The 24155-nt window shown below is 39.1% G+C and overlaps 1 protein-coding gene across 4 annotated transcripts in view; it reads left to right on the plus strand.

Annotated features, from left to right (window-relative positions):
• The window catches only part of PIGU (phosphatidylinositol glycan anchor biosynthesis class U), a 79199-nt gene that overhangs the window by 33400 nt on the left and 21644 nt on the right, over positions 1–24155 (plus strand). For all 4 annotated transcript variants that reach the window (XM_033094981.1, XM_033094982.1, XM_033094984.1 and 1 more), the window contains 3 exons: positions 6633–6730; positions 21711–21865; positions 23451–23594. In XM_033094981.1, coding sequence (XP_032950872.1) covers positions 6633–6730; positions 21711–21865; positions 23451–23594 — 397 coding nt within the window. The remainder of the gene's footprint in view (positions 1–6632; positions 6731–21710; positions 21866–23450; positions 23595–24155) is intronic.

The following is a 24155-nucleotide window of genomic DNA, read 5'->3' on the forward strand; positions in this document are numbered from 1 at the left end:
CAAAATTGTGTATTTGAATAAAATATAATCTCAACTATGTCAAAACACAACAAAAATAGATGGGAAATAGATTCCAAAAGAGTAATATTTATTTCTGTAGAGTAAGTTTATGGGTGATTTTTATTTCTTGTTAATATCTGTTTTTTCCCAAAGTTTCTTCAATGAGCACATAATTAAAAATAAATTAACTTGATTGATAAGAAGAGAGGGACAGTGGAAGTAAACGGGGCGGCTCTCTCCCCAGACTGCCATGGGGCAGGTGCCCCGCAGAAGGGAGCAGCCTCGTTCGCTCTGTCTCCTTGTCTCCTACTTGCTCTCCCTTGGCTTCCTTTATGGCAGCCCTGGGTTGCCTGGGACATACTGAGAAACACAGGCTGGTATATCCCAGGCCATTAGATTGTGATGTCCTTGTTGGGGTGTCGGCTGGGAAACAGGTCTCTGGGCAGGGTTGATGTTAGCTTAGTGAAGCAGCTTGGGTTTCATTCAAAGGTTGTGGTTTTGGTCAAGGCTACTCTGCCTTTCAGTGAGTCTATGAAAGTACCCCATCATTGTGAAGTCGTCTTCATTAGGGTTTCAAAAGGAAAACAGACAGGTATTAATAGGTACTCCTTCTGTTCACTGTTGGTAGCTAAACCCAGCTCCACCATTTCCAGGCTCCATCACCATAAGCAGGTTACTTAACTGTTTTGGCTTCCATTTCCTTTTCCATAACATGGGGGTTGAAACAGTCCCTACTGCATAGCATGAATATAAAAAAAATGACTGAGGTGGTGTGTGTAAAGCACTCAGCATGGTGTGGAGGCATGTGCTAAGCGCTCAGTAAATGGTGGTGTTGGCTGTTACTCTTAATAATATCCTCCTTTTTAAAAGAATCCTCAGGATTGGTAGAGTTTCCTTTAGCCTTCTGGTGAACACAGGGAGGATGTTAAAATGGGAGGTTCTCTTCCTCAAGCCCAGCCCTGGAAGAACAATGGCAGAGTGAAGACCCTTAAGCCTGATGATCCTGAAGCCTGATGATGCCATCATTGCCATCTGGGGATTGTCTAGGGTAAAGCCCTTTCCATGAAGAGAGTCATAGAGGAGCCAGGGACCCAAGGACAAAGTGGCCTGGAGTAGAGTTTTGTCACATGAACCCAGCTTCAAAACCTGTGTGTTCTAGTTCCCAGCTTGTTAGCATTGGGCAAATCACACCGCCCCAAAAGCTTCCGTTTAATCACAGAGATAATAATATCTGCCTCCTGGATTAGTGGAGGAATAAATGAGAAACATAAAATGCTTAGAAGGGCTTCCTTAGCAGAATTCACTCAACAAATCCTTGCTCTACTTATTGTGATTTTTATGGTACAACCAAAGATAGAGATCAAGAAGGTAGCATACTGATGCAGTTCAAGAATGTGGGTCTGGAATGAGACTGCAGGTTCAAATCCTATTACTATTATTCAGTAGTTTTGTGACCCTGGGCAAGTAACCTCTCTGTCCTTCAGTTTCTTTATCTGTAAAATGGGGGTAGTAATAGTACCCACTTCATGGATTTATTGGAAGGACTGAATGTAAAGTGCTTACAGTCTTGCTGGATAAGTGATCACCACCATCGCTGATGTGGACGGACTACCCCAAGACAGCCTGCCCTGTTAAAAGAGCCCGTGTGGCAAGGAATGTAGTACATTGGGCCAGGCCCCCAGCCTCACATTCTCCTTTCTAACTATCTTGCTTGTCGCTCAGGCCCTGTGCAGCTTCCTCTTCTGAGTGTCCTGTGGGACCTTAGCGCTTTTGACCACATTCCAGTCTGTCCCCTGCCTCTCCTGGTACAGGTCACTCCCTGTCTATGACCCAATCTCCACTGCTCCACTTGAAGTCCGCATGCAGAACCAGCCCCCAGAGCTCCACCCGTGTACATTCCTGCTCCATCCTGTAGCTGCGCCACCCACCCGGTGCAGTTCCTGGAGGCAGGACATGACCCCGGGCCTTGCCAAGGCTTGTTTTGGCCCCCACCCTGACACAACTAGGGAGTTGGAAAACATATTCAAATTAGATTAGGTCGATAATGACATTCCCTGATACTATAGCCAGTGCACACATACATTGGACTGATTTACTTTAATATTCCCATGACAAGGCCCAGGACGAGGGCTTGAACAGAAACATTTAGTGTCTGGGTATCTGGGCTGTGCTAGCAGATAAACGGGAGATTATCTTTTTTGGTAAAACTCACAGTCTTCTTGGCACAGTTCCTCCTGGTGAGACGAGCAGGATGCCCTAGCTCTTGCCCAGATAAGGCCGCCATTTCGGGCATTATTTCAGACATCCTGTCTAAGCCTACAGGCTTAGGTGTTTTTGGATGAACGTGCAAGCTAAGCCCTCCATAGTCTTTCTGACCCATGCCTACCTGCTTGCTGAGACTTTTTAGATTGTAATTTTTTTATTGAAGTATAACATATATTACAGAAAAATTCACAAATCGTTAGTGTACAGTTAAATGAATTTTTGCAAAATAACAAGTAACCAGCACTCAGATTAAGAAACAAAATGTCACAACATCCACAAGAGCCCCTTTTGCACCCTTTCCAGTTACTGCGCCCAGCTCTCACCCTGTTTTTGCCTCGTTGAGCTAATTACAGTCCGCGCCCTCCACCCCAGCACACCATTCTCTGTCTCCGCCCTCCTGCCTGGGTACGTGGACTTCCGGGCCTCACCTCTTTGTTCAACTCAAGTGTCGGCTTCCCCCGGTGTGTACTTCCTCCTTGGTACACTTCCTTCGTGCTTTCCTTCATGCTTTCCTCCTGTGTTTGTCATTGTTTACTGGGAGCTCCTTGAGGACAGAGCCTGTCTGAGTCACCCGTCTCCCTGGCACCCAGCACAGGCTTGGCATAGAGCAGGCACCCTAAAAAGGTGGCTTATTGTATCGTTTGTCTAAAATATTTGAAGTCAACTTTTACTTTTCTTTATCTTCCCTGCCCCTGCGCCAAGCACATATCACCCTTGTTCTGCCTCCCTAGCCCATATTTCTTGCCCCTTCTAGTTTTGCTCAAACACAGCAGCCCTGAGTTTATTGTGCGTCTCTATATTCCCCCTCGCTTTTGCCCAGATTGCATATGTGACTCATCTACACCTGCCCGGCATCCCACACAGCAGGCTCCTGACCTGCAGTACCACGTTTCCGCCCTCAGACTACAGACCTCAGCTGTTCCAATAGTTTATACCACAGAGAGCGTCCTCTGTGCCCAGACCCCTGCCACAAGTTCTCAACTGCCATTCTGCAGCCTGTTTTATTCAAGAGTCAGACTTACTCTGTGCTTTGCCCATGTTTCATTGCCCCGTGTTTTATACTTCATTAGTTTTTCTTCCTCAAGAACATTGGTTTCAACTAGACTTATTGTAGTGATCATTTAGCAATATATACAAATATATGTATACCTGAAACTAATATAATGTTATATGTTAATTATATCTCATTAAAAAAAGAACTTTGGTTTCCTTTAATATGCTTGCATTTTTGAAAAGGATTTCATATGTATCATTGAATGATATTTATTCATTCATTCATTCACATTCATCACATGTGCTAGGTACTGGAGATTCAAAGTTAAGAGAGATTTATGGTCCTTGAGAAACTCACAAACAAATGGGGAAAGAGATAAACATTAGCAAATTATTATAAGATAGTATCAGTATTGAATGAGAGTATCGAATGAATTAAGAGAATGGACACTGGAATCAGCTGAGTGATTCCATTACTTAAGCGATACACTACTTAACCTTTCTGTTTCTGTGCCTGGTTTCTTCACCTGTAAAATGGGTAGAATAAAAATGCGTAGAAAATAGAGCTTTCACAAGTTTGTTGTGATATTTACCGAGGGCTTTTTTTTTTTGGTTGGAGTCAGGCACTGTTTTGAACACAGAGGATACCTAGTAGGTAATCAATAAGTGTTAGCAATAATAGCTATTATTATTAGGCCTCTGCGTAGGCCTCATTGAGAAAGTAACATTTCAACTGCCCTCTGAAAGATAGGTCTCTACTAGAATGGGGACAGGGAAGGCCAACTTAGGCAGAAGGAATAGCCTGAGAACAGACACAAAGGAATGAAAGGGTTTGATGTTTTTAGAAATTGGGGGATGGTCCAGTGTAGCTGGTGTAGGACAGGATATGTGTAGGAGAGCGGAGAGAGGGAAAGCTGGAGAAATAGACCCAGAGAGTAAAGGGTCTTCTTTGCTGTTGGAATTTGGACTTAATCCAGTAGATGAAATAGAACCATCAGAAACCTTTATAGAGGGGCTTGTCACAATCTGAACTGTGGTTTGGAAGGATCCTTCTGGTACTTCTATGGAGGATGGATTAGATGGGAGGTACTTGGGGAGACCATTGAGGAGGAGAAGGAAGAGGCTGCTGAAGACGCCTACTGAGAGATGACGAGAGCGAGAACTGCAGTGATGGATGTTCCAGAGGTGGATCAACAGAGCATGGTGACTGGTGGAAGGAGTGTGGGAGCTGGAGGGGGGGAGGATAGCTGGGGTCTCTGGGGGGACGTCGATGCCACTGACTGGCAGAGAGAAGAGCAGAAGGAACAAATTTTCCCTTCCTAATGATTTCATCCAAGGAAGGAAAACTGCTCCTTCCTGACATTGGGAGCAAGTATTCTAAAACTCACCAGAACATTCTGTTAGGCTATGAGCCCTTTCTTCTCTCCTGAGCCTTATAAAGAGTCAGCTGCACTGGACAAGTAATTACTGATCTCAGGCAATTAGGGCAGGAGGTGGCTGTGTTTATTTCACTCTCTGGTGTCTTCTTCTTCTCGGGGAGAGGAAGGTGTTTTCAGCACATTTGTAAGAATGGATGGAGATGGAACATTAGCCTCCCTCCTCTGGTAGCAGTCGTGTGGTGGGCCTCTTCTCTCTCCCAATCTCTGTAGAAAACCATGTTTAATGAAAATGTTTTGTTTAGTTTTTTTCTCCCCCCCTCTTAGCCAATTTCTCATAAAATGTCACTGAGATTATTGGCCAAGTCAAGGAGTCCTGAGCTCACCCTAGTTGCTGGGCTCCAGAATACCACCACTGCCATCTCTCTATCTCGGGGTTGACCTGGTTCTGTGGCTGAACAGATGTATGGGGGCCTCTGCTGGTGGCACAGCTTTGCTGGGCATGATTCTGTCCTTGCTCTGTCAGATTTACATGTACCCGGGATACAGGATATCATGCCTGGAACTAATCAATGCGACGAGACAGCCCACTCCATAGAATTCTGTCCTTTGTCTTTTACTTCCAGCTTCCTCCTTTCTCAGTCTTCCTTCCACTTTCTTTCATCAGGCATTGTTCCTCACTGGTGAGTTCCCTTGGTTTGAGGGATGGAACACTCAAAGTTCTTTTCTCTCCACCCCTTCTCCTTTGAAATAGTCACATATCTAAACCTCACTCTCCCAAGGTGTCTCTTAGATGTTTCAAGTATATAGACTTTGGTGGGCAAAAAAATCCTAGGGAGCTCATTTGTCTCCTTGTTTGTCTCTGGAGCTGGGTTGAGAGAGGGTAAAACTACTTGGACTGAGTGGAGTGACTAGTTTCTCCTTTTAGGAAGCACTATGGAGAAGATATATATTATTTTCAGCGAACAGTTGACCCCACACTAATAAGAGTGATGGGTACTGTCATTTCATGAAACATTATCAGTGTAAGATACCAGCCTTGGACTATCAGTTGCACTCTACTGATTTCTGAGCTACTTTGAAACTTCTGTTGTAAACCGGGCTTTTCTAGCCTTGATTTTAGAGTACTTTGTTGTCTCAAACCATCTGAAAGGGAATAGCTATTTGTATTTTTTAAAAAGAAATCAGTTTTTTTCTTATAACAAAAACAAAGCATGTTCATTATAGACATTTTAGAAAATACAGAGAAGCAAAAATGAAAAATCATCTATGATCCTACCACACAAAGATAATCACAGTGAGCTTTCCTAGCCTTTTATAACCTTTTTATAAAAATGTGTTTATGCATATTTTTTAAGGAATCATGGTATATATCTCTTTTATAACCTTCACTTAATAGGATTTCTAAACATCTTTTCATGTCATTACAATTCTTTATAACATCCTGTTTAATGATTCTATGGTGGTCCATTTTATGTAGGGAATGGAGACATTATTTTAAAACTCAATATATTTTAATTTGACCAAAAAAAAAAGCACATGCCCTGAAAATAGCACATAAGGAAGGGTGTTATAAAAATAGTGGTGTGATGCAACATCCAAAGGGATAGATTTCACAGCTCTAAATAGCCTAAGCAATAATTGTAGGCTTAATCAATTGGTAAGTGAAATAGGACATGGGTGTTAATAGACAATCCTTTTATTCATCTTGGGGCTGAAATTTTGTAAAGTCTTTCTGGGTCTGAACATTTTACCAGAAATAATGCCTGTGATGTCTCAGGTTGCTAAAGGTAACTGGTTTTGACTTCCTTGTTTTCCTTTCATCGGAATTCAAGCCAAGAAGCTCTCTGTGTGAGTTTGCATAGCAGCTTGTGTACCAGCAGCCACTTGGCAAGTGATTATTTCAAAAGTTATGGAAAATTTCTTGTTTTGGGGACCGATGAATCTAATCCTGATTGATGAGGCTGGATTATTCCATATATTTATTTGTTTTTACAGGTAGTGCCTTCCTCAGTGCTATTTTTCTTGCTTTAGCAACATACCAGTCTCTGTACCCGCTCACCTTGTTTGTCCCAGGACTCCTTTATCTCCTCCAGGTAAGCACTTGCTGGTCAGAAGCCAGCACTCAAGTGACATTTAATACGTGGCCAGGTCCCTGCTTGGGGGAAGGAAGGGCATGGCTCAGTAAAGGCACTGGAACTAGGTCCTCAATTCACACTTACTTGCTTCTACTTAAAAACACAAACAAAGAAACTTGACGAACTTTAAACAAAGTGGACATAAAGATTATTAAGCTCTAATTATGCATATCATTTACAAATGTATAAGTACATTTCATTTTATATATTGTAGTTGGGAATCTACCAGCTATATATTGTAGTTGGTAGATCTTGCATTCTCCTTTTGCATTTTCCTTTTCTCACCTGATATACACGGACCCCTCTCTGAGCTCGTTTCTTTAACTTTTCTGTATAACCACACTTACCCTGTAAGGTTCTTGTGGGGATTATATTCAATGAATATACATGGTGTGATGCTTGGACCATAGTGGGCGATCAAGAAATATGAACTGAAGGACCCAAATTGCTGACATGAGAACTTGGTACATGTCAGGCATTATGTTAAGCACTGTACAGGCCTCATCTCATTTCAACCTCATAAGACTTTATGGGGTAGGTCATATTATTAGCCACGTATTGGTCTAATATTAGCCATGTTAGGCACATGAATTGCAAGTGGAATGTTGAGCGTTTAGTCACTTGCCTGAGGTCACATGGCCAGCAAGTGACAGTGTTGAGATGTGAACTCAGGCAGTCTGACGCAAGAGACTACTCTCTTTTCTGTTCAGAGAAGAATACATCTCCTCTAGAGCAAGGAACTGCTTGCAGGTCCCACATGGTCCAAATCCATTTTTAGAGAAATGTTTCTTGAAAGTGTAGAGAGGGCAATATCAGGATTCAAACCAAGAAATGTCTAATTTCAGAACTGTTATTCTTAAGTATAAACACTGTTGCTAAAACTGAGTGTATACCTCCATTTATTGAAATAAGCCATATGCTTGTCATTTGAAGTGACTTCACAGCATATCTTTGTGTTGATATACATGATGATACGTGGTTAGCTTGGTCTTTCTCCTATTTTGGGAATTTGAGATGTACCCTAGTTGTCACTAATATAAATAGTATAGAAATTTGTTTTTCTTTAAGTTATTTCCTTAAGGTATCTTCCTCCAGCTGAACCAATGGGCCCAATGATGTGAGAAGTTTTATAGTTCTTAATTATGCAAGATCAGATTATTCACCAGAAAGCCTGAGCCAATTTGCAGTACCACTGTCAGTGTCTAAAGTGAACTGAATCACTTCCTCCCAGGATGCCACTGGCTTTTTTTTTTTTTTTTTAATGTTTTCAAATTAGGATGTTTTTGTTTTGTTTTGTTTTTCAGTTTCAGATGTACAAAACAACATAATGATTAGAGATTTATATTTGATTTATGATTAATTGATGTGTCACCATACGGCGAAGTTATTTTATTTTGCTTTGATTTTCTTTTCAGATTCTTTTTGAATCCAAACATTTTCTCACAGAACACTGTGCTGCTTATATTTTGTTTCTTACTTCATATTTGCAGATTTTTCTTTGGAAAGACTGAGCGCTAAGGGGAATGCATGTAACCAGAATTTTTGTGCAATTATTTATCAAATAAATATTGTTAAAAATGTATTTATTTCATACAGATGAACTAAAAAATTTAAAAATGGTTTGTTAAGCCAATTTCTAAGCATTGCTTTATGTATTCTAAGTATTGCTTTATGTATGTTCTAAGCATTTGCTTAAAACTCAAGGAAACTTCCTCCTGACAACAGTGAACAGTACAATTGAGTCATGAAATCAAGCAGCTCAGCCTGTTACTTTCTTTAGTCGCTCCCTCTACCAATATTTACTGAGCACCTTCACTAAGCTGGACGCTCTGCTGGACTCTGCAGATATAAAACAGTGGGAGGTTGCCGAGCAGTGGGGCGCTGCAGGATGACTGCTCTGGCAGGAGCCTGTGAGGGGGATGGACGTGAGGAGGTGAGGCTGGGAAAGGTTAAACCATCATGTTGGATCGAGTCAGAGGGGTTGACTGGGGCCGAAAACACTGTCGGGAAATGAAGAACTGGATGCAGAATTCTAGGAAGAATTGGCTATGCTTGGCAACCATCTGTATGTGGGAACAGGACTGGGGGGAGTTTGAGGTGAACTTAAGGATCTCCTTTATGGAGACATTAAAATCCCAGCCCCATACTATATTTACATGTTTTCATGTAAGTATTTTAAGTGGCCTGAAAGACAGTAGGGCTTTGTGAATCATAGGAGGGCATTTGGAAAATCAGTGTCGTCATATCCAGGACATAAACCCACCTGTTTAAATATGAGGAAGGGAACCAGAAGAGGAAATTATCCTTCAGGGCTGAGTTCCTCAGAAACCATTAAGTGGACCGGTTAGGCCTGAGTTTCCCAGAGATCCATAGGATCCAAGGAAAGAAGCTAGAACTAATGGGTGGGAGCTACAAGCAACGCAGTAAAAAGCAGTTCTGTGGCAGCATGGGATGTCTCAGGGAGGTGAATACCCTGTGCATCAGTGTTTAGGCCACAGGCTGAATGACTACTTGTTGGGGAGTCTTAGCTAAGCGTGGGTAGCTGGATCTGATCATCTTAACTATTCTTTCAAGCCCAAATCAAAATGGATTTGATGACCACAAGGAAGTGACACATCTGCTCTTGACACTGTACTTTTCTCACAGTGTTTTCGAGCCCTCGATAGGCACATACTTCCCTGCAGGAAAGGTTGTGTAGTGCAGTACATAAGAGCACAGACTTGACTGGGACATCTTGTTAAGATGGAAGGGAAAGTAGTCCTCAGAGACTCACGGTACTATGTCCGAACAGTGGAACCAGCCCAAAGGGGCTCCTGCGGGCGAAATTTAGGATAGTCTGAGCATCAGGTAATTGTAAAACACTGAATGAATAAAAATCCGTGTGTCCATAGTTACACTCAGAAAAGGGGTGAGGAGAGAGAAAAAATACATATGTCATCATTAGATGTGGCTGTTTGACCAATTTCTTACTCTGAAAATTAATAATTAAAAGGAAAGAACTAAGCAGTTCCCTGCCTTTTAAAAAGGAACTATAGTTCTTTCCCAGTTAATAATGGACAACTCTCCTTTACAGAACAATGCCAGCTAATAAATGTAGAAGGAATGACAGAATGGCGAGTCACCAGTGAAATGACTGAATCTAGCAAAGATCATGAATGGATGCTGAAATCATTAGGTGAAAGAGTTTTGAAGAACAGGATATTTGCATGGTGCCAAAATGTTAATCCCCCCACTCCCACCTCTAAATCATCTGCTGATAGTGAAGGGGAAAATACATCTTTACAAAGGTGTGCTCTGGCTGTCACCACCGTAACCAGGTCATCCAACTCAGCAGTACCTATAGTAGACCAGCCTCACAGGATGTGTTTCTTGATGTGACGCGGTACAAAGTACACAGCATCAGCTCCAAAGTATTCTGACCCAAACTGTTACCCTTGATTAAGCCTTTAGATCTGACTTCTGGCTTTTAGGAAATACAAGAGCAGAGGAACAAGTTCAATGGCACCACGAGGAAAACAGTAAAACAACCAGAATGTAGGACGGTCTATAAGACAGCTGGTCTGGTTCTCTTCAAAAAGTCAATGTCATGAAAAAGAAAAAGTGGGAGGACTGTTCTAGACTAAAGAGGCATAATCACCAAGCGGAATGGGTGAGTCTTGTTTGGATTCTGGTTTGGAAAAAACAGCTATAAAAACATGTTTCAGGAACATTTAGAATATTTTAAAGATAGATTAGATATTAGATGATAAGGAATTGTTGATTTCTTTGATGTGATAATAGTATTGTGGTATACAGGAGAATGTCCTTATCTTTAGGGGCTTCATATGAAAGTGTTTTAGGAAGAAGTGTCATGATGTCTAGAAAATTTATACACAGGTAAAAAAATATGGCAAGGTATTAATATTTAATCTTTCAACTTTGCTGCATGTTTGAAAATTTTATAATAAAAAGGAGGGAAATAGAATACAGGCTCTGACGTTGTCTTGACTTGGATACTTACTAGCTTTGTGACCCTGGGCAAGTGACTTACCTATGCCTCAATTTCCTCATGTGTAAAATGAGGATAATATAATAGTAGCTATAGCAAAGGGTTAATACATGTCAAGTATTTATAACAGAGTATGGTAAGAGTTCAATAGATACTAGTTATGGTTATTAATGTTCAAATGTTCATAGAAAGGACCTGGTCACCAGTTTGAAGGCATTTGGGGTGATGAGGGGAAAAGAAAATATTTCATTTTCTAGAGTGAAAGGAGCTGTAAAAGTTAGTTTGTACTTTTCTACCTTTGACACTACAAACCTGCCTCCATTCTACTGGTGGAATTTCTAGAGGGCAAAAATGGCAGGTGGCGGACAAGCTAATGTCTGACCAGTGCCAGAGGCCAAGCTGTTTCTTCCCTCCGGGAGACATACCCTACATGAGACACAGGAAAGGCTTCAGTATCAAAGGCAGGGGATGTTGTATCTTGCTCTCTGGTGAGGCACTTAAGAGAATAGTAGCTTGAGCCCATCTGGTCCCCTCCCCCAACTTTACCTTTCCTCTGACCTTCACTTAGAGCCTAGTTTCCAAATGAGAGAGAAGCTTGAAATGTTATGATCTGATAGCACGCAGAATAAAATAGAGAGCTCTAAAGTGTACAGGACCCAGAGGCGGCAGTGAAGGAAACGCCAAGCGCACGGCATCTTGAGCCTGAAGCTGTGAGGCTGGCAAAAGGAGGCTCATGGTGCAGCCAGGAAATTTCTCGTTCCCTCCTTCCTTTTGCTTGGGATTCCTACAGATTTGGACCCCCTTCAATAGTTCGAGGTCCTTTTTTTCTTTGAAAGAAAGTAACAGAAACCAGGGGAAAATACCTTGTGAATGCTTTTATGGTTTCTGCTTTAATCCAGTCTGTCCTTCACTTGTCTTTGAACTGAAAAGGTTAATCCTGTTATTTATACACTTTCTGGAGGTTGGGACAGGTCACATGATACTAGCTTGTACCAAAGCAGCCAAACCCAGCCAGGTTTTTCTTGATAACTGGATCCTTCTTTTGGGCCTTATTTAGAGTTTTCACATCTTTCTCTTTCCCCAGCAGCTTTCTGTTGTCTCTGATGCTTCCAGGAGGGGCCCAAGGCAGAGGTGGCAATGCTGTTAGCTTCCTTTCATTTCAGAACAGGTAAAAATGAGGCTCAGGGCATGATCATACATTTGCAGTGGTGTCATCCTGACAGCCAAGAGTTTAGATATAAAAACTTTTGTTAAGAGTTTTTCTTTAAGTCTTTATTTAAAGAGTTTCTTTAAAAGTTCATTCTGATCATTTTTTCCTTTTCACACCATTGTCCTAGAAAGAAAATGGTTTCTATATAGAAAAAGCTTCTCTCCAGGTTGCTTTAGAGAGTTGGGGGAAAGGAGATAATTATACATTTCTCCACCTCCTTACTATAGTTTGGCCTTTCCTGAAGCAGTCTTGAGAATCCTCTTACTTCCCTAAATATTATTATATATTAGCAACAATGTGACTTCAGGGATATAACTACTAGTTAAATTTTTCAGGTTGAGAGTGCACATAGCTCAAGGACCACATCTGGCTCAGAGATACGTTTTATTTGACTCTAGTGTTTAATTTTTTTAAATTAGTTATCAGCATTTTAAAAATTCATGTTAAAAATTTATATTTCTGGCTTCTTGTGAAAAATTAGAAGTTCTGTCCCCTTTAGACAAGGCATACCCTCGTCAGTTTCCCACATCCCTATGCTTCATTTCTGTCACACTCCACTCCTTTGTTACCTGCCTGGCCCCTGTAGGTATTTGAATATGTATGTGTGTGTAAATGTGTATGTTCGCTAGAAGATCTGGAAACAATGACCAACCCAGTATCAATGAGCATCTGTGGGGCCCAGATTGTGCTCATAACATTTCCCCATTAAAAGAAACTGAGGTTTCTTAGCGAAATGGCTGATTGTAGATTTAGGGCAGGAAATTTCCGAGATGATCCTGGAACTTTGTGAGGCCAGATAATAAGGAGCCTATCAACGGCTGGGTACTGGGGTCATCTTAACGTGAAGGACTCAGGGTCCAACTTGAAGAGGCTCTCACTGACCCAAGGTGGACATTTTGACCTTCATTAGGATAAGAATTGCAACGGATCAAAACTTATAAATATATTTAAATCCAGACATTCATATTTAAATAAAACCTAATTGGTCAAATTAGGAGAGTTGATAGGGAACCACTTCATTATCTTGAGAACTGGATCAATGAAAGGAAAAAAATAAGCATTTATCTTGCCTTTCCTGTACCACTAGATAACCATATAGTAGGTGAGGGGAAGCATCTCTCTGTAAAATTATTCCAGCTTACAAATGAAAACAAAACGGTAGGATAGCATCATTTTGCAACCCCAGTTGATCTAGACATTGAGCATTAATAGCTACTAATATCAAAAACAAACGAAAATCGTGCCTCCTGATGAAAGAACACACCATCACCAAAGTTTTGCCAAAGAGATCAAATCCAGAATTGATCCAAATCCAAAATTGATCAAGCGTGTGGATCCAGCTGCTAATTTGCAAGAAACACTGAAGAGAAAGTATATAATTGTTAATAGCAACAACCAGATTGAAGGAAGTTCTGTAGGTTAAATAACCTGGGTTCTTCGGCAAATGAATTATAAGGAAAAAAAAAAAAAGACATGGATGGGAGTGGGATGGGGTGGAGGGCCTGTGTAAATTAAGAGACTTAAAAGTTGAATCAAATTTTTAAAAAATGGGCGAGACTAAGCTATAGTGTAAAGGGATGTTCATTTAGGTGGAAAACCATAACGAAATTCAAGGAAGTGATTTTTTTTTTGTACACTTACATAAAAGCCAGGATAAAAGTGGTTACTTTGGAAGGAAGAGGGGATCGTGGTTGGGACAGGGCACAGATACGTGGGGGAGTCTCTAGAAATATCTTTCTCTTGATCCAGGTAGTGGTTATAAGGATGTTTGCCTTATAATCATCCACTAAGCTATATATTTGTTTTATGTGGTTTTCTGTATTTTATTTAATAAATTCTTTATTTTGTTTAATAATAAAAAGGTTTAAAAATTGATCAGAATATTTAGGGCACCATTCTTCGAACCCTTCCACTTACATACTTTTCATTTTAAGTCAGCATTTGCTATTGTGCAAAAGGGGTGGATAAAATGAATCCTCATCTGTTCACTGGGAAATTTGCAATCTGGACTTCAAGATTAAGTTTGGCTCTAAGGTTTATAAATAACAAGCCATCAAAGGATTGCCTAAGTTTCTTTTTTAAGAATTTCAGGTGTGCCTCACTTTATGTAACAGGAATAGTCCTAAAAGGTTAAGTGTAAATCTAGTTTTTATAAGTAGATTCAGTAAATATTCTACATTATATTTTCAGGACTCTGTTTCCCAAAGCCAACCTGCTTCCCAAAACCAAGTCTTAAAGAACAAAAATTATACCTAAAACTTAGTACACATTTTATAATCACAAATTTGACAGGAAAAAAACAATCATTTCCACTCCAACACTTTAGGTCCAATAAAGCACTGAGAATGGGGTAGCAAACCAAAACTTGGGGGACGCTAATGGGATTTGCAAAGAGTGAAACCTCATCTTCTCTGTGTGTGCTTAGGACTCTCCTACTAGAGCTGCTTTGAACAGTTTATCTTATTCAGTTCTTCAAGGCTGTCTTTTTCTTTTTAAATATGAGTAGTAAAGAGGAAGGGGAAAACAAAACAAAATTTTTACTTTCGATTTTGTTTTCCTCCCCTGGGCTGTGGTTTCCTCCCTCCCTCCCTTATCCCTTCTTTCCATGCTAGATGGCAGTATTTTTCAGGAAGAAGAAAAGATCAAGATAGATGATCAAATGCAGGTAGAACTCCCTAAGGGAACTCAGAACCCAAGTGCCTTCCTCTTTGAATTTTTCTAGGGATGCCTCCTCTGTGTTGAATTATTTCCATCCCCAGAAATGTACTATTCTTTTAGCACTTGATTATTTGAAAGGAACATTGTCAATAGAACTTTTTGTGATGATGGAAATGTTCTATTATCAGTACAGTAGTCACGAGGCACACGTGGCCGAGAGCACTTGAAGTGAGCTGGTGAGACTGAGGAAATGAATTTTTAATTTTAATTAACTTTCCTCAATTTAAATTTAAATAACGACATGTGGCTAGGGGGCAGCACAGTTTTAAAGAGATAGGAATAGCCTGTGAGTATGCGAGCTTAGAGGGGGGACCTAGGGTTGGTCAGGTTCCTTGCCCCTCAGATCTGTTAACAGTAATGTTATCTCCAGCTGAAATCTCTTGACTGACTTCCCATTCTCCTTCAAGTCTTTACCATGGAGTTATGATGTCTATAATTTATTAGATTGGTGCAAAAGTAATTGCAGTGTTTGCAGTTATTTTTAACCTTTTAAACCGCAATTACTTTTGTACCAACCTAATATTTTTAAATACTTATGCATAGACCATCTGGTATTATATATGTGCCAATTAACAGCCTACTTTAATGAAGTATCCATTAAAGTAGATACTTGAATGAAGTTACTTTAATTAAAGTTACTTTATGAGTTACCTTAATGAATTATCCATATGCTGGTGATCATCTAACTTTACATCAGAGAAGCCACACTGCACCGGTGTGCTTCCGCTCTCTATAGCTTGATCTACACCTTTGCTAATTAATTAGCATGTGAATGTCAGAAGCACAATGGATTTTTTAAATTAAATTTATTGGAGTGATAATGGTTAGTAGAATTATATAGGTTTCAAGTGTACATGTCTGTAATACATCATCTATATATCATATTGTTATGTGTTCACCATGCAGAGTCAGTTCTCCTTCCATCACCACATATTTGATCTCCTATTCCCTTTTCTACCACCCTCTCCCCCTTACCCTTTGGTAACCACTGGATTGTTGTCTGTGTCTGAGTTTTTGTTTCTTTGTTTGTTTGTCTTGTTCCTAGGCAGATTGGATTTTTATTGGTGAGATTTTTATTGGCGAGAGTGTCTTATTAATTAGCAAAATAAATTTCAGAAGTAGGCTCTTATTGGTGGTGTTGAAGTAAGTGGAATTGACTAAAATGTTTTAGAGACACTTACTATACTTGCATGAAGAAGGAATAAGAATCTTGGAAGGCCTGTAACTTCTTCCCTTAGAGATGGTGCCTGAGGTTTAATTTCTTCCCTATCCTTTGTCTAGCTTTCGGTTAGGAGGATTTCTGGTTGCATGATGTGACTCCCAAGGACAGCAGAACCCCTGCCTCTTGGATATTGTCACTTCTGCCTTGAGCAAACCTTTCTTTCAAGTGGTGATTGGACCAACTGTAAGGGGAGAGAGCTGGGCTATGATCGACCTTCTAGGATAGTTTGTGTGGACTGTTTTGTGCCTGCTTGCTAATGAATTTTTGTTTAATAAATGTTGTGAAGTATGCCAGAGTCTGGTCTGGAACTTGCTTCCTTTATGGTGAGATTGTACAGGAGGAGCCAACCCACACCCACATCAGACTTTGTTAAGGCAACTGTTGGAGAACCTGAGTTAGACATGACCACAATGGTGGCTAAATTGCTCACTTTAAAATGGTTAGATGTATGTTATGTGAATTTCACCTAAAAAGAAAAAAATCAGATATTATCAGTAGCTTATTGCTCGATTTTTTCTAACTTTGACCATTAGGAACTCCTTCAAATTGCCTCCTGTGTTCTTTTGATAAGCCCTGTCCATTTTTTGAGCCTTTCCTTCCCTTCCTAGTACAAGATGTTCTAGGCTCATCTAGGATTTTCCCTGCCCCTGCCCTGGAATCCATATTTCTTCAAGGACTTCTGCTTCCCTTTATTGGAGAATGCTATTTAGAAACCAAGGTTTTAGATATGCTTATTGTTATTAGGGGAGCATTGCTTCTAGCAGACAGAGCTATGAAATATATGTATGAATACCAACGCACACATATACACTCACCCATAATTCTTTCTATCTGTTTATACTGATACCTGTGTTTCCAGTCCAATACCACAGGGTTCACTTTAGTCTCTCCCTTTTCATTTTTATTTCCTTATTTCTAACTTCTTTCTCTTAACAGTGAGAAACCTAATTTTCATTGTCTGCAATATATTTGCTTATTTGTTCAATTCTAGTCTACACATAAAGTAGTTCTAGAATTGCTGTGAGAAATACCCCTGTAAGAAATACACTTACTGACTTGATTATGACACTTACATATAGTTCTTTTTGTCTTTAGTCTTACAGTATGCTGTTAAGTTACTGTATCTCATAGTCACTTAGGTTAGTTCTTTTCTTCCCCCATGTGGCCCTTCAGTGTGGTTATATTATTAATTTGTGATATAATTAGGTTCGTTTATTACTGTTTGTATTCATTTTGGATTTCCTCTACATCCTGGTTGATTTTAATTGTTTGTTTATTTTGGGGGTATGCAGAGGGACTGAAATATTCTTAAGATTCCAAGAGTCAGCTATACAAAAAGATATATTCAGAGAAGTATTACTCTCTCCTCATCCCTGCCATCTTGTTCTTTTATTTCTTCTTTTCCTGTCACCCCAAGTAATTATTCTCTTTAGTTTCTGGCTTATCCTTCTTGTATTTTTTCACACAAGTGAACTGATTTGATACATGTATATCCCCTTCTTTCTTATATGAAGGATAGCATACTCTAGGTACTCTTTTGTGCTTTGCTTTTTTAACTGAACATTATTTCCGGGAAATCACTACATTTTGAAACATAGAGATATTCCTCATTCTTTTTTACACCTGCATAGTACGCCATTGTGTGGACGTAGCATAGTTTATTTAACTTCTCTCCAATGTATGAGAATTTAGATTGTTTCCAGTATTTCGATATTACAATTCTTCATTGAGTAACCTTATGTATATTTATTTTTGTATTGCTGGAGGTATATCTTCAAGGTAGATTTCTATATAGAAGTAGAATTACTGGATCCAAAGATAAGTATATATGTAGTTTTGTTAGGTCTTTTCACATTTTCCTCCAGAAAGATTATACAAATTTTCTATTCCCACTAGTAAAGCAGAAAAATGTCTGTTTTTCTACAGCCTCCCTAACAGAATGTTGTCACATTTAAAAATTTTTGCCAGTCTGATCATGAGAAATGGTTATCTCAGTGTTTTAATTTATATTTCTCTAAATATGAGTACGTTTGAACATTTTTTCATACTTGTGGATTTTCTGTTCATCTTTCACTTTCATTTTTCTTTTGGATTTAGGTCCTTGTTCTCTCAATTTTTAAGAATCCTTTATATATGAGGAGTATTAACCATTTGTCTGCAAATATTGTCTTCCAGTTTTTCAGTTGTCTTTTGACTTTTTTTACGGTGTTTTTCTTTTAACAGCTTTTATTTTTTATCAAGATATAATTTACATACCGTACAATTTATCTATTTAAACTGTACAGTTTAATCATTTTTAGTATATTCACAGAATTGTACAGCCATCACCACAATCAATTCTACAACATTTTTATGACGCCAAAAGAAACTCCATACCCATTCGCAAGCACGCTCTGTGTTTCCCCATTGCCCCATCCCTCCAGCCCTATCCTGCTTTCTGTCGTTATAGATTTTCCTATTGCACATTTCAGATGAATGGAATCATAAAATATGTGGTCTTTTGTGACTGGCTTCTTTCACTCAGCATGATGTTTTCAAGGTTCACCCCTATTATAACATGTATAATTAGTACTTCTTTCCTTTTTATTGCCAAATAATATTCCATTGTGTGGACGTACCATATTTTATTCATTCATTCACCAGTTGATAGGCATTTGGGATGTTTTTACTTTTTGGCTATTGCAAATAATGCTGCTGTGAACATTCATGTACAAGTTTTTGTTTGGACATATATTTTCATTTTATGTATGCTGTTTTTGTTATGCAGAACTTTTAAATTTTATGTAATCACATTTAATCAGTCTTTTATTGCCTCTGAATTTTGAGTTTTCCATGTATCACAGTTAAAGACAAATTTACCAGGTTTATTTCAAGTACTTCATGGTTTCATTTAAAAAAAATTAGATCCTTAATGCATTTGGAGAATACAAGAATGGTGTGAGATATAGAGCTAATTTTATCTTTTTCCAAATGGTTACCTAGTTGTGCTGGTACCATTTATTAAAAAGTCCATCTTTACCGTAGTGATATGCCCGCCACCTTTGTCATGTGCTAAATTTCTATAAGTATTTTGGTCTAATGCTGGTCTTTCTATTTTATTCCACTAGTCTATTTATCTATTTATGTGCTAATATTATACTATTTTAATTGTATAAGTTTTATAATATATTTTCATGTCCGATAGGGCTAGTCAACACCTCATGATTTTTCCTTATCATTGTTTTCCTAGCTATTCTTGAATGTTTGTTTTTCCATATGAACTTTAATATCATCTTGTGTAATTCCATAAAGTAGCTTGTTGGCATTTTTATTGGGATTGCATTATTGCACTGAATTTATAAATTAATTTAGGGAGAGCTGACATATTTATAATGTTGAATCATCCTAAACAAGAACAGGAGATATCTGTCCATTTCTTCTAGTGTCTTTCAGGAGTGTTTTAAAATTTTTCTTGAATAGGTTTTGCACATTTCCTGTTCATTTAATTCTAAATTTTATTTTCCTTGGTGTTATGGTAAATGTGGTTTTCTCTACCATTGTGTCCTCTAATTGTTTATTATGTGTGCATATGAAGTCTATTTGTGTGTTAATTTCATACCCTGCTACTTCACTGAATTCTTTTGTTTATTTTTATCATGAGTAGTTGTTGCATATATCTAGATACTATGATTTCTTATCTTTAAGCTGTTTGTGATACACGTATTAATAGCTTTTCTTATGCTGAACTAACCTTGAATTTTTAGAATAAACTCAACCTGATCATAAAACAACTTTATCATGATCTTTTTCATGTGTTACTGAATTGTAGTAGGTAATATTTCATTTATCATTTTTGCATTTATGCTGGTAAGTAGTTTTGATATTAAGCTTATACTATTTGCTGTGAAAGAGTTAATGTAAGATTACGGTCACCTACTTCTTGAATGTTGATAGAACTTTCCTATAAAACTTGCTGGCCTGCTTCTTTCTTTATGGGAAAATTTTTCATTACTAATTCAATCTTTTAAAAGGCTATAGGACCATTCAAAATTTTCTAGTTCTCCTTGAATTAGTTTTTTCCCTAATTTTTTATTTCATGCTTTCAGAAAAATTGAAAAACTAGTATAATAAATATCTTTTATGTAGATTCCCCAGTTATCATTTTACCACATTTTCTATGTCTTAATGTAGATGTATCGATTTTTTTTTCTTTCTTTCCTGTTTTTTTTTCCTGATTCATTGGCAGGGAAGTTACAGATAACTGTGTGAACTGTTTTTTGCCTGCTGGCTAATAAATTTTTGTTTAATAAATGTTGCGAAGTATGCCAGAGTCTGGTCTGGAACTTCCTTTCTTTGTGGTGAGATTGTAGAGGAGACATATCAACCCTAAATACTCAGCAGGTAACTCTGAAGAACTGAAGAATTCTTCTACGTAGCCGCAATACCTTTAGCGCACCCAAGAAGTTTCACTGTAATAGATTTGGAGCATGCACTCCATATTCAAATTCTCAAATATGTACATAACCTTTATAGCATTTGGGGGGAGAGGTGGGGTTGACGATCCAATCAAGGATCATTTATTACATTTCATTGTCATCCCCTTTGATCTCTACCTTTTATTTTTTACTTTTTTATGACATTATGTTTTTCATAGAAAGTGTCTTGTCCATTTTTGCCCCAGTTTTTAAACATATCGACATAAGTTTTTTATTTTATTAACACTGATGCATCCATAGTTGTATTCCCTTTTATATTCCTAATATTGTTTATTTGATCTCTCCTTTTTCTTGATCAGTCTTATCAGAGACTCTTTAGAATCATTAGTCATTTCTAAGAGCTAGCTTTTGGCTTCGTTGCCTCCTTATATTGTGATTTTGTTTTTCATTTCAACAAATTCTATGCTTACCTTTATTATTTCCTTCCTTCATTTGGGATTTACTATGTTGCTCTGTTTCTAATATCTTAAAACAGATGTTTAGCATATTTATTTTCAGCCTTCTCAAATGTAAGTTTATAAGGCTGTATTTTTCCATCAGAGTACTCTTTTATCTACATTACACAAATAGTGATATGAGGTATTTTTGTAACCATTAATTTCTTACATCAAAATGTTCTATTATTGTTTCTTATTTTGACCTCTGAGTTATTTGGGAAAGGGTTTAAATTTTTCTTAATGTGTTTTTAGGTTTTTTTATTTATCATTTTGAATAATTGCATTGTAGTCAGAGAATGGGTCAGAGAATGATACAGACTCCTTGAAGTTTGTTGATATTGATTTATGGCCTGATTTAGGTATGTGGTAAGTTTATAAAGTTTTATAAAATGCTTAAAATTAAGTTTCTATAGTTACTAGGTGTACTTTTCTATATATTATGTTTCAGAAGATCTTATGAGATCAAGTTTATTAAGTGTGCTATTCATATTTCCTAGTTGGTTCCTAATTTTTGTCTGTTTGATCTATCAATTATGATGGATTAGTCTGTTTTTCCTCTGTAGCTCTGTCCACGTTTGTTTTATATATTTTGATACTGTGTTATTAGGTACATACAAATTTAGAACTGTTGTATCTTTCTGATGAATTGAATCTTTCATCATTATGGCGCATCTTTATCTCTGTAATACTTTTTACATTAAAGTCTATTTTATCTGGGACCAGTCTAATCATACTTAGTGGTTAGTGTTTACCTAGCATATCTTTTCAATCCTTTGATTGTCAACTTTTCCATGTCCTGTGTTTTGCAGGAGTGATCTTGAAGTTTAAGCTGATTACTGCTCTCTATTTTTGACATCCCTAAATGTCCTGTTTTGCCTTCTCTCCTAGCGGCAGTACATACCCGTGAAAGTGAAGAGCAAAGCCTTCTGGGTCTTCTCTTGGGAGTATGCCATGATGTACGTGGGAAGCTTAGTGGTAATCATTTGCCTCTCCTTCTTCCTTCTCAGCTCCTGGGATTTCATCCCTGCAGTCTACGGCTTCATGTAAGTAACGACCTCATTAGAAAACTCTGGAAGCTAATTTGGTTTTCACAGCTCCAGCTGGACTCAGAGGGCGAGTGAGCACAGGGAGCATCTAGACACAGTGGTCCTCAAACTTTGGTTTGCATCAGAAGCACCTTCAGGGCTTGTTAACATCCACATGGATGGGCCTACCCTACAGGTTTTGATTCAGTACGTCTGGGATAGGGACCCAGAATATGGAAATAATAGAATATGCATTTCTAACAAGTTTTCAGGTGATGCTGATGTTGCTGGTCCAGAGAATACACTTTGAAAACCACTGGTCTAGAGCATACCTCAGATCTAGTGAGATTAAGGAGCACTCCCTAGGGACATCCAAAGCGCCCCTGGCTGGGAAGATTTTGGTCCAATCCCAAGCAGTAATGGATATATTCCTCTGCTGCAAGAGGGCCTCTGACACTTTAAAAAAAGGCCACCTCCCATGTGTCAAACTTTTAGAGAAAATCACAACGGTTTTGCAGTATGAATTCTGCAGACATTTCCAGATGCTCTCAGTGTGGTCTGCTGAGGGGGGTGGCCACTGTCCAAGCCTCGAGGAACTCACAGCCCCGTGGGGTGTGAGATGCATAAATCTGCCAGGGTAGGAAAGGGATCTGGAGTGGCAGACTCCCCTTTGGGATTCTGGCCTGCTAATTTGTGTTCAATCCTGGCTGAATATAACATCGATTTAGTAACTTTTAGCTCTTTGTGCTCGGCCTTGGGTAGGAGTGAGAAGATTCTCCTGGTTTTCTGCTGGACCAGATTGTGTTCTGTACCTCATTTCACAGCAGAGGAAATGTAGTTACAGCAGGAGGCAAAGACTTGCCCTGGGTGGAGGCCTGTGTTAGTTTAATCTGACCATGAGCCATTGCCTATTTCTCCCTTCTCCACACTCCAGTTGTTGCCTTTTTGAAATTGGGAATTGACATCAGTTTCAAGTCCAGATTTTTTGAAATAAAAAATATGTAAATTTTTAGAAGAGCCAGAATTACAGCTCATTTTTCTCTGATATGACTAGAAAAAAAACTTTCCGTTAAACCCTTACTTCCCAAACGAAGTCTCAGTGCCGTGTCAGGCGCTCACCCTTCTGGCTCCTGACGTGGGGATGTGGAACAGGAATGGGGAGGAGCAAAATCTTGGAGCTTGTTTCTCTAGGCAAGTCTGCGGAATGCCCCACATAGATAATGTTTATTTAAAACCCATTCCTCTTTCGTTACAGTACTGAGTATCTCCTAATTGTAAACATGTATATCTTGGCAGTTAAAATAGGGGCTGGTCTTTTGATTTCTAACATGAATCCCTGCCTCATTTCAGATCTTTGATGCATGCCAGAGTTTGGCTCAGCTAATATTTATTATGGGTTATCCTTCTCTGCCCCTTGTTTTTGTTAATTACCTATATCCATGGTGCCTGGAAAGCGCCTCACATCGTGAGCTCTGTGTGGACAGAGTCATCCCAGGCTGCCCAATAATGACCAAAGTCTTCAGGAGAAAACCAGGTCAAAGCAGACCATTTATAACTTTGCTCTCTCTTTTTTTTTTCTCTCCCTTTGTTTTCTTCACTCCAGACTTTCTGTTCCAGATCTCACTCCAAACATTGGTCTTTTTTGGTACTTCTTTGCAGAGATGTTTGAGCACTTCAGCCTCTTCTTTGTATGTGTGTTTCAGATCAACGTCTTCTTCTACACCATCCCCTTAGCCATAAAGCTAAAGTAAGTGGTTGGACCTGCTCCTTCTTTGTCCACAGAGCTATTTGTAGCCTTACAGATACCCTTCAAACTCAGAGCATCTGCTGTCAGATTTATGCCATCTTTGCTCAGGAAACCCTGCCCTCAATCACCTCAGGTGCCAGTGGCCGCAGCCAGCCATGGAATCACACATGAGTGGAGGCTGCAGGGAGGCTGCTTGGAGCACCCTGATACTTCTCCTGGCCTCACTTGGGGGACTCAAGCCCACCCTGCTGCTGAGCCCACTCACTGTTTTGGATGAGAGGTTGGGGTCAGGGGGTGTCTTTGGGAAACAGTGGATCTTGTTGGGTGTCCTGTATCAGCAGTCCAGTGACAGTTTGCCCAAGGGGACTCAGGATGTGTTAGTTGGGAGTCTGGCCACCTGCAGCTCTGTTTAATCTTCTGATAAATTTCCCTCAAAAGGGTTGTCCTTGAGCTCTTTTCTGCAGGACGAGAGAGCTAACATGTATTCAGCCCAGCTCCCTCCCGGGTACCTTTCTAGGCTTTCTGAAATGTGTTCATACCTAACCCTTCCAACAACTCTTG

This window comes from Rhinolophus ferrumequinum, chromosome 23 (assembly GCF_004115265.2).
Source record: "Rhinolophus ferrumequinum isolate MPI-CBG mRhiFer1 chromosome 23, mRhiFer1_v1.p, whole genome shotgun sequence".
NCBI classification, from domain to species: Eukaryota; Metazoa; Chordata; class Mammalia; order Chiroptera; family Rhinolophidae; genus Rhinolophus; species Rhinolophus ferrumequinum.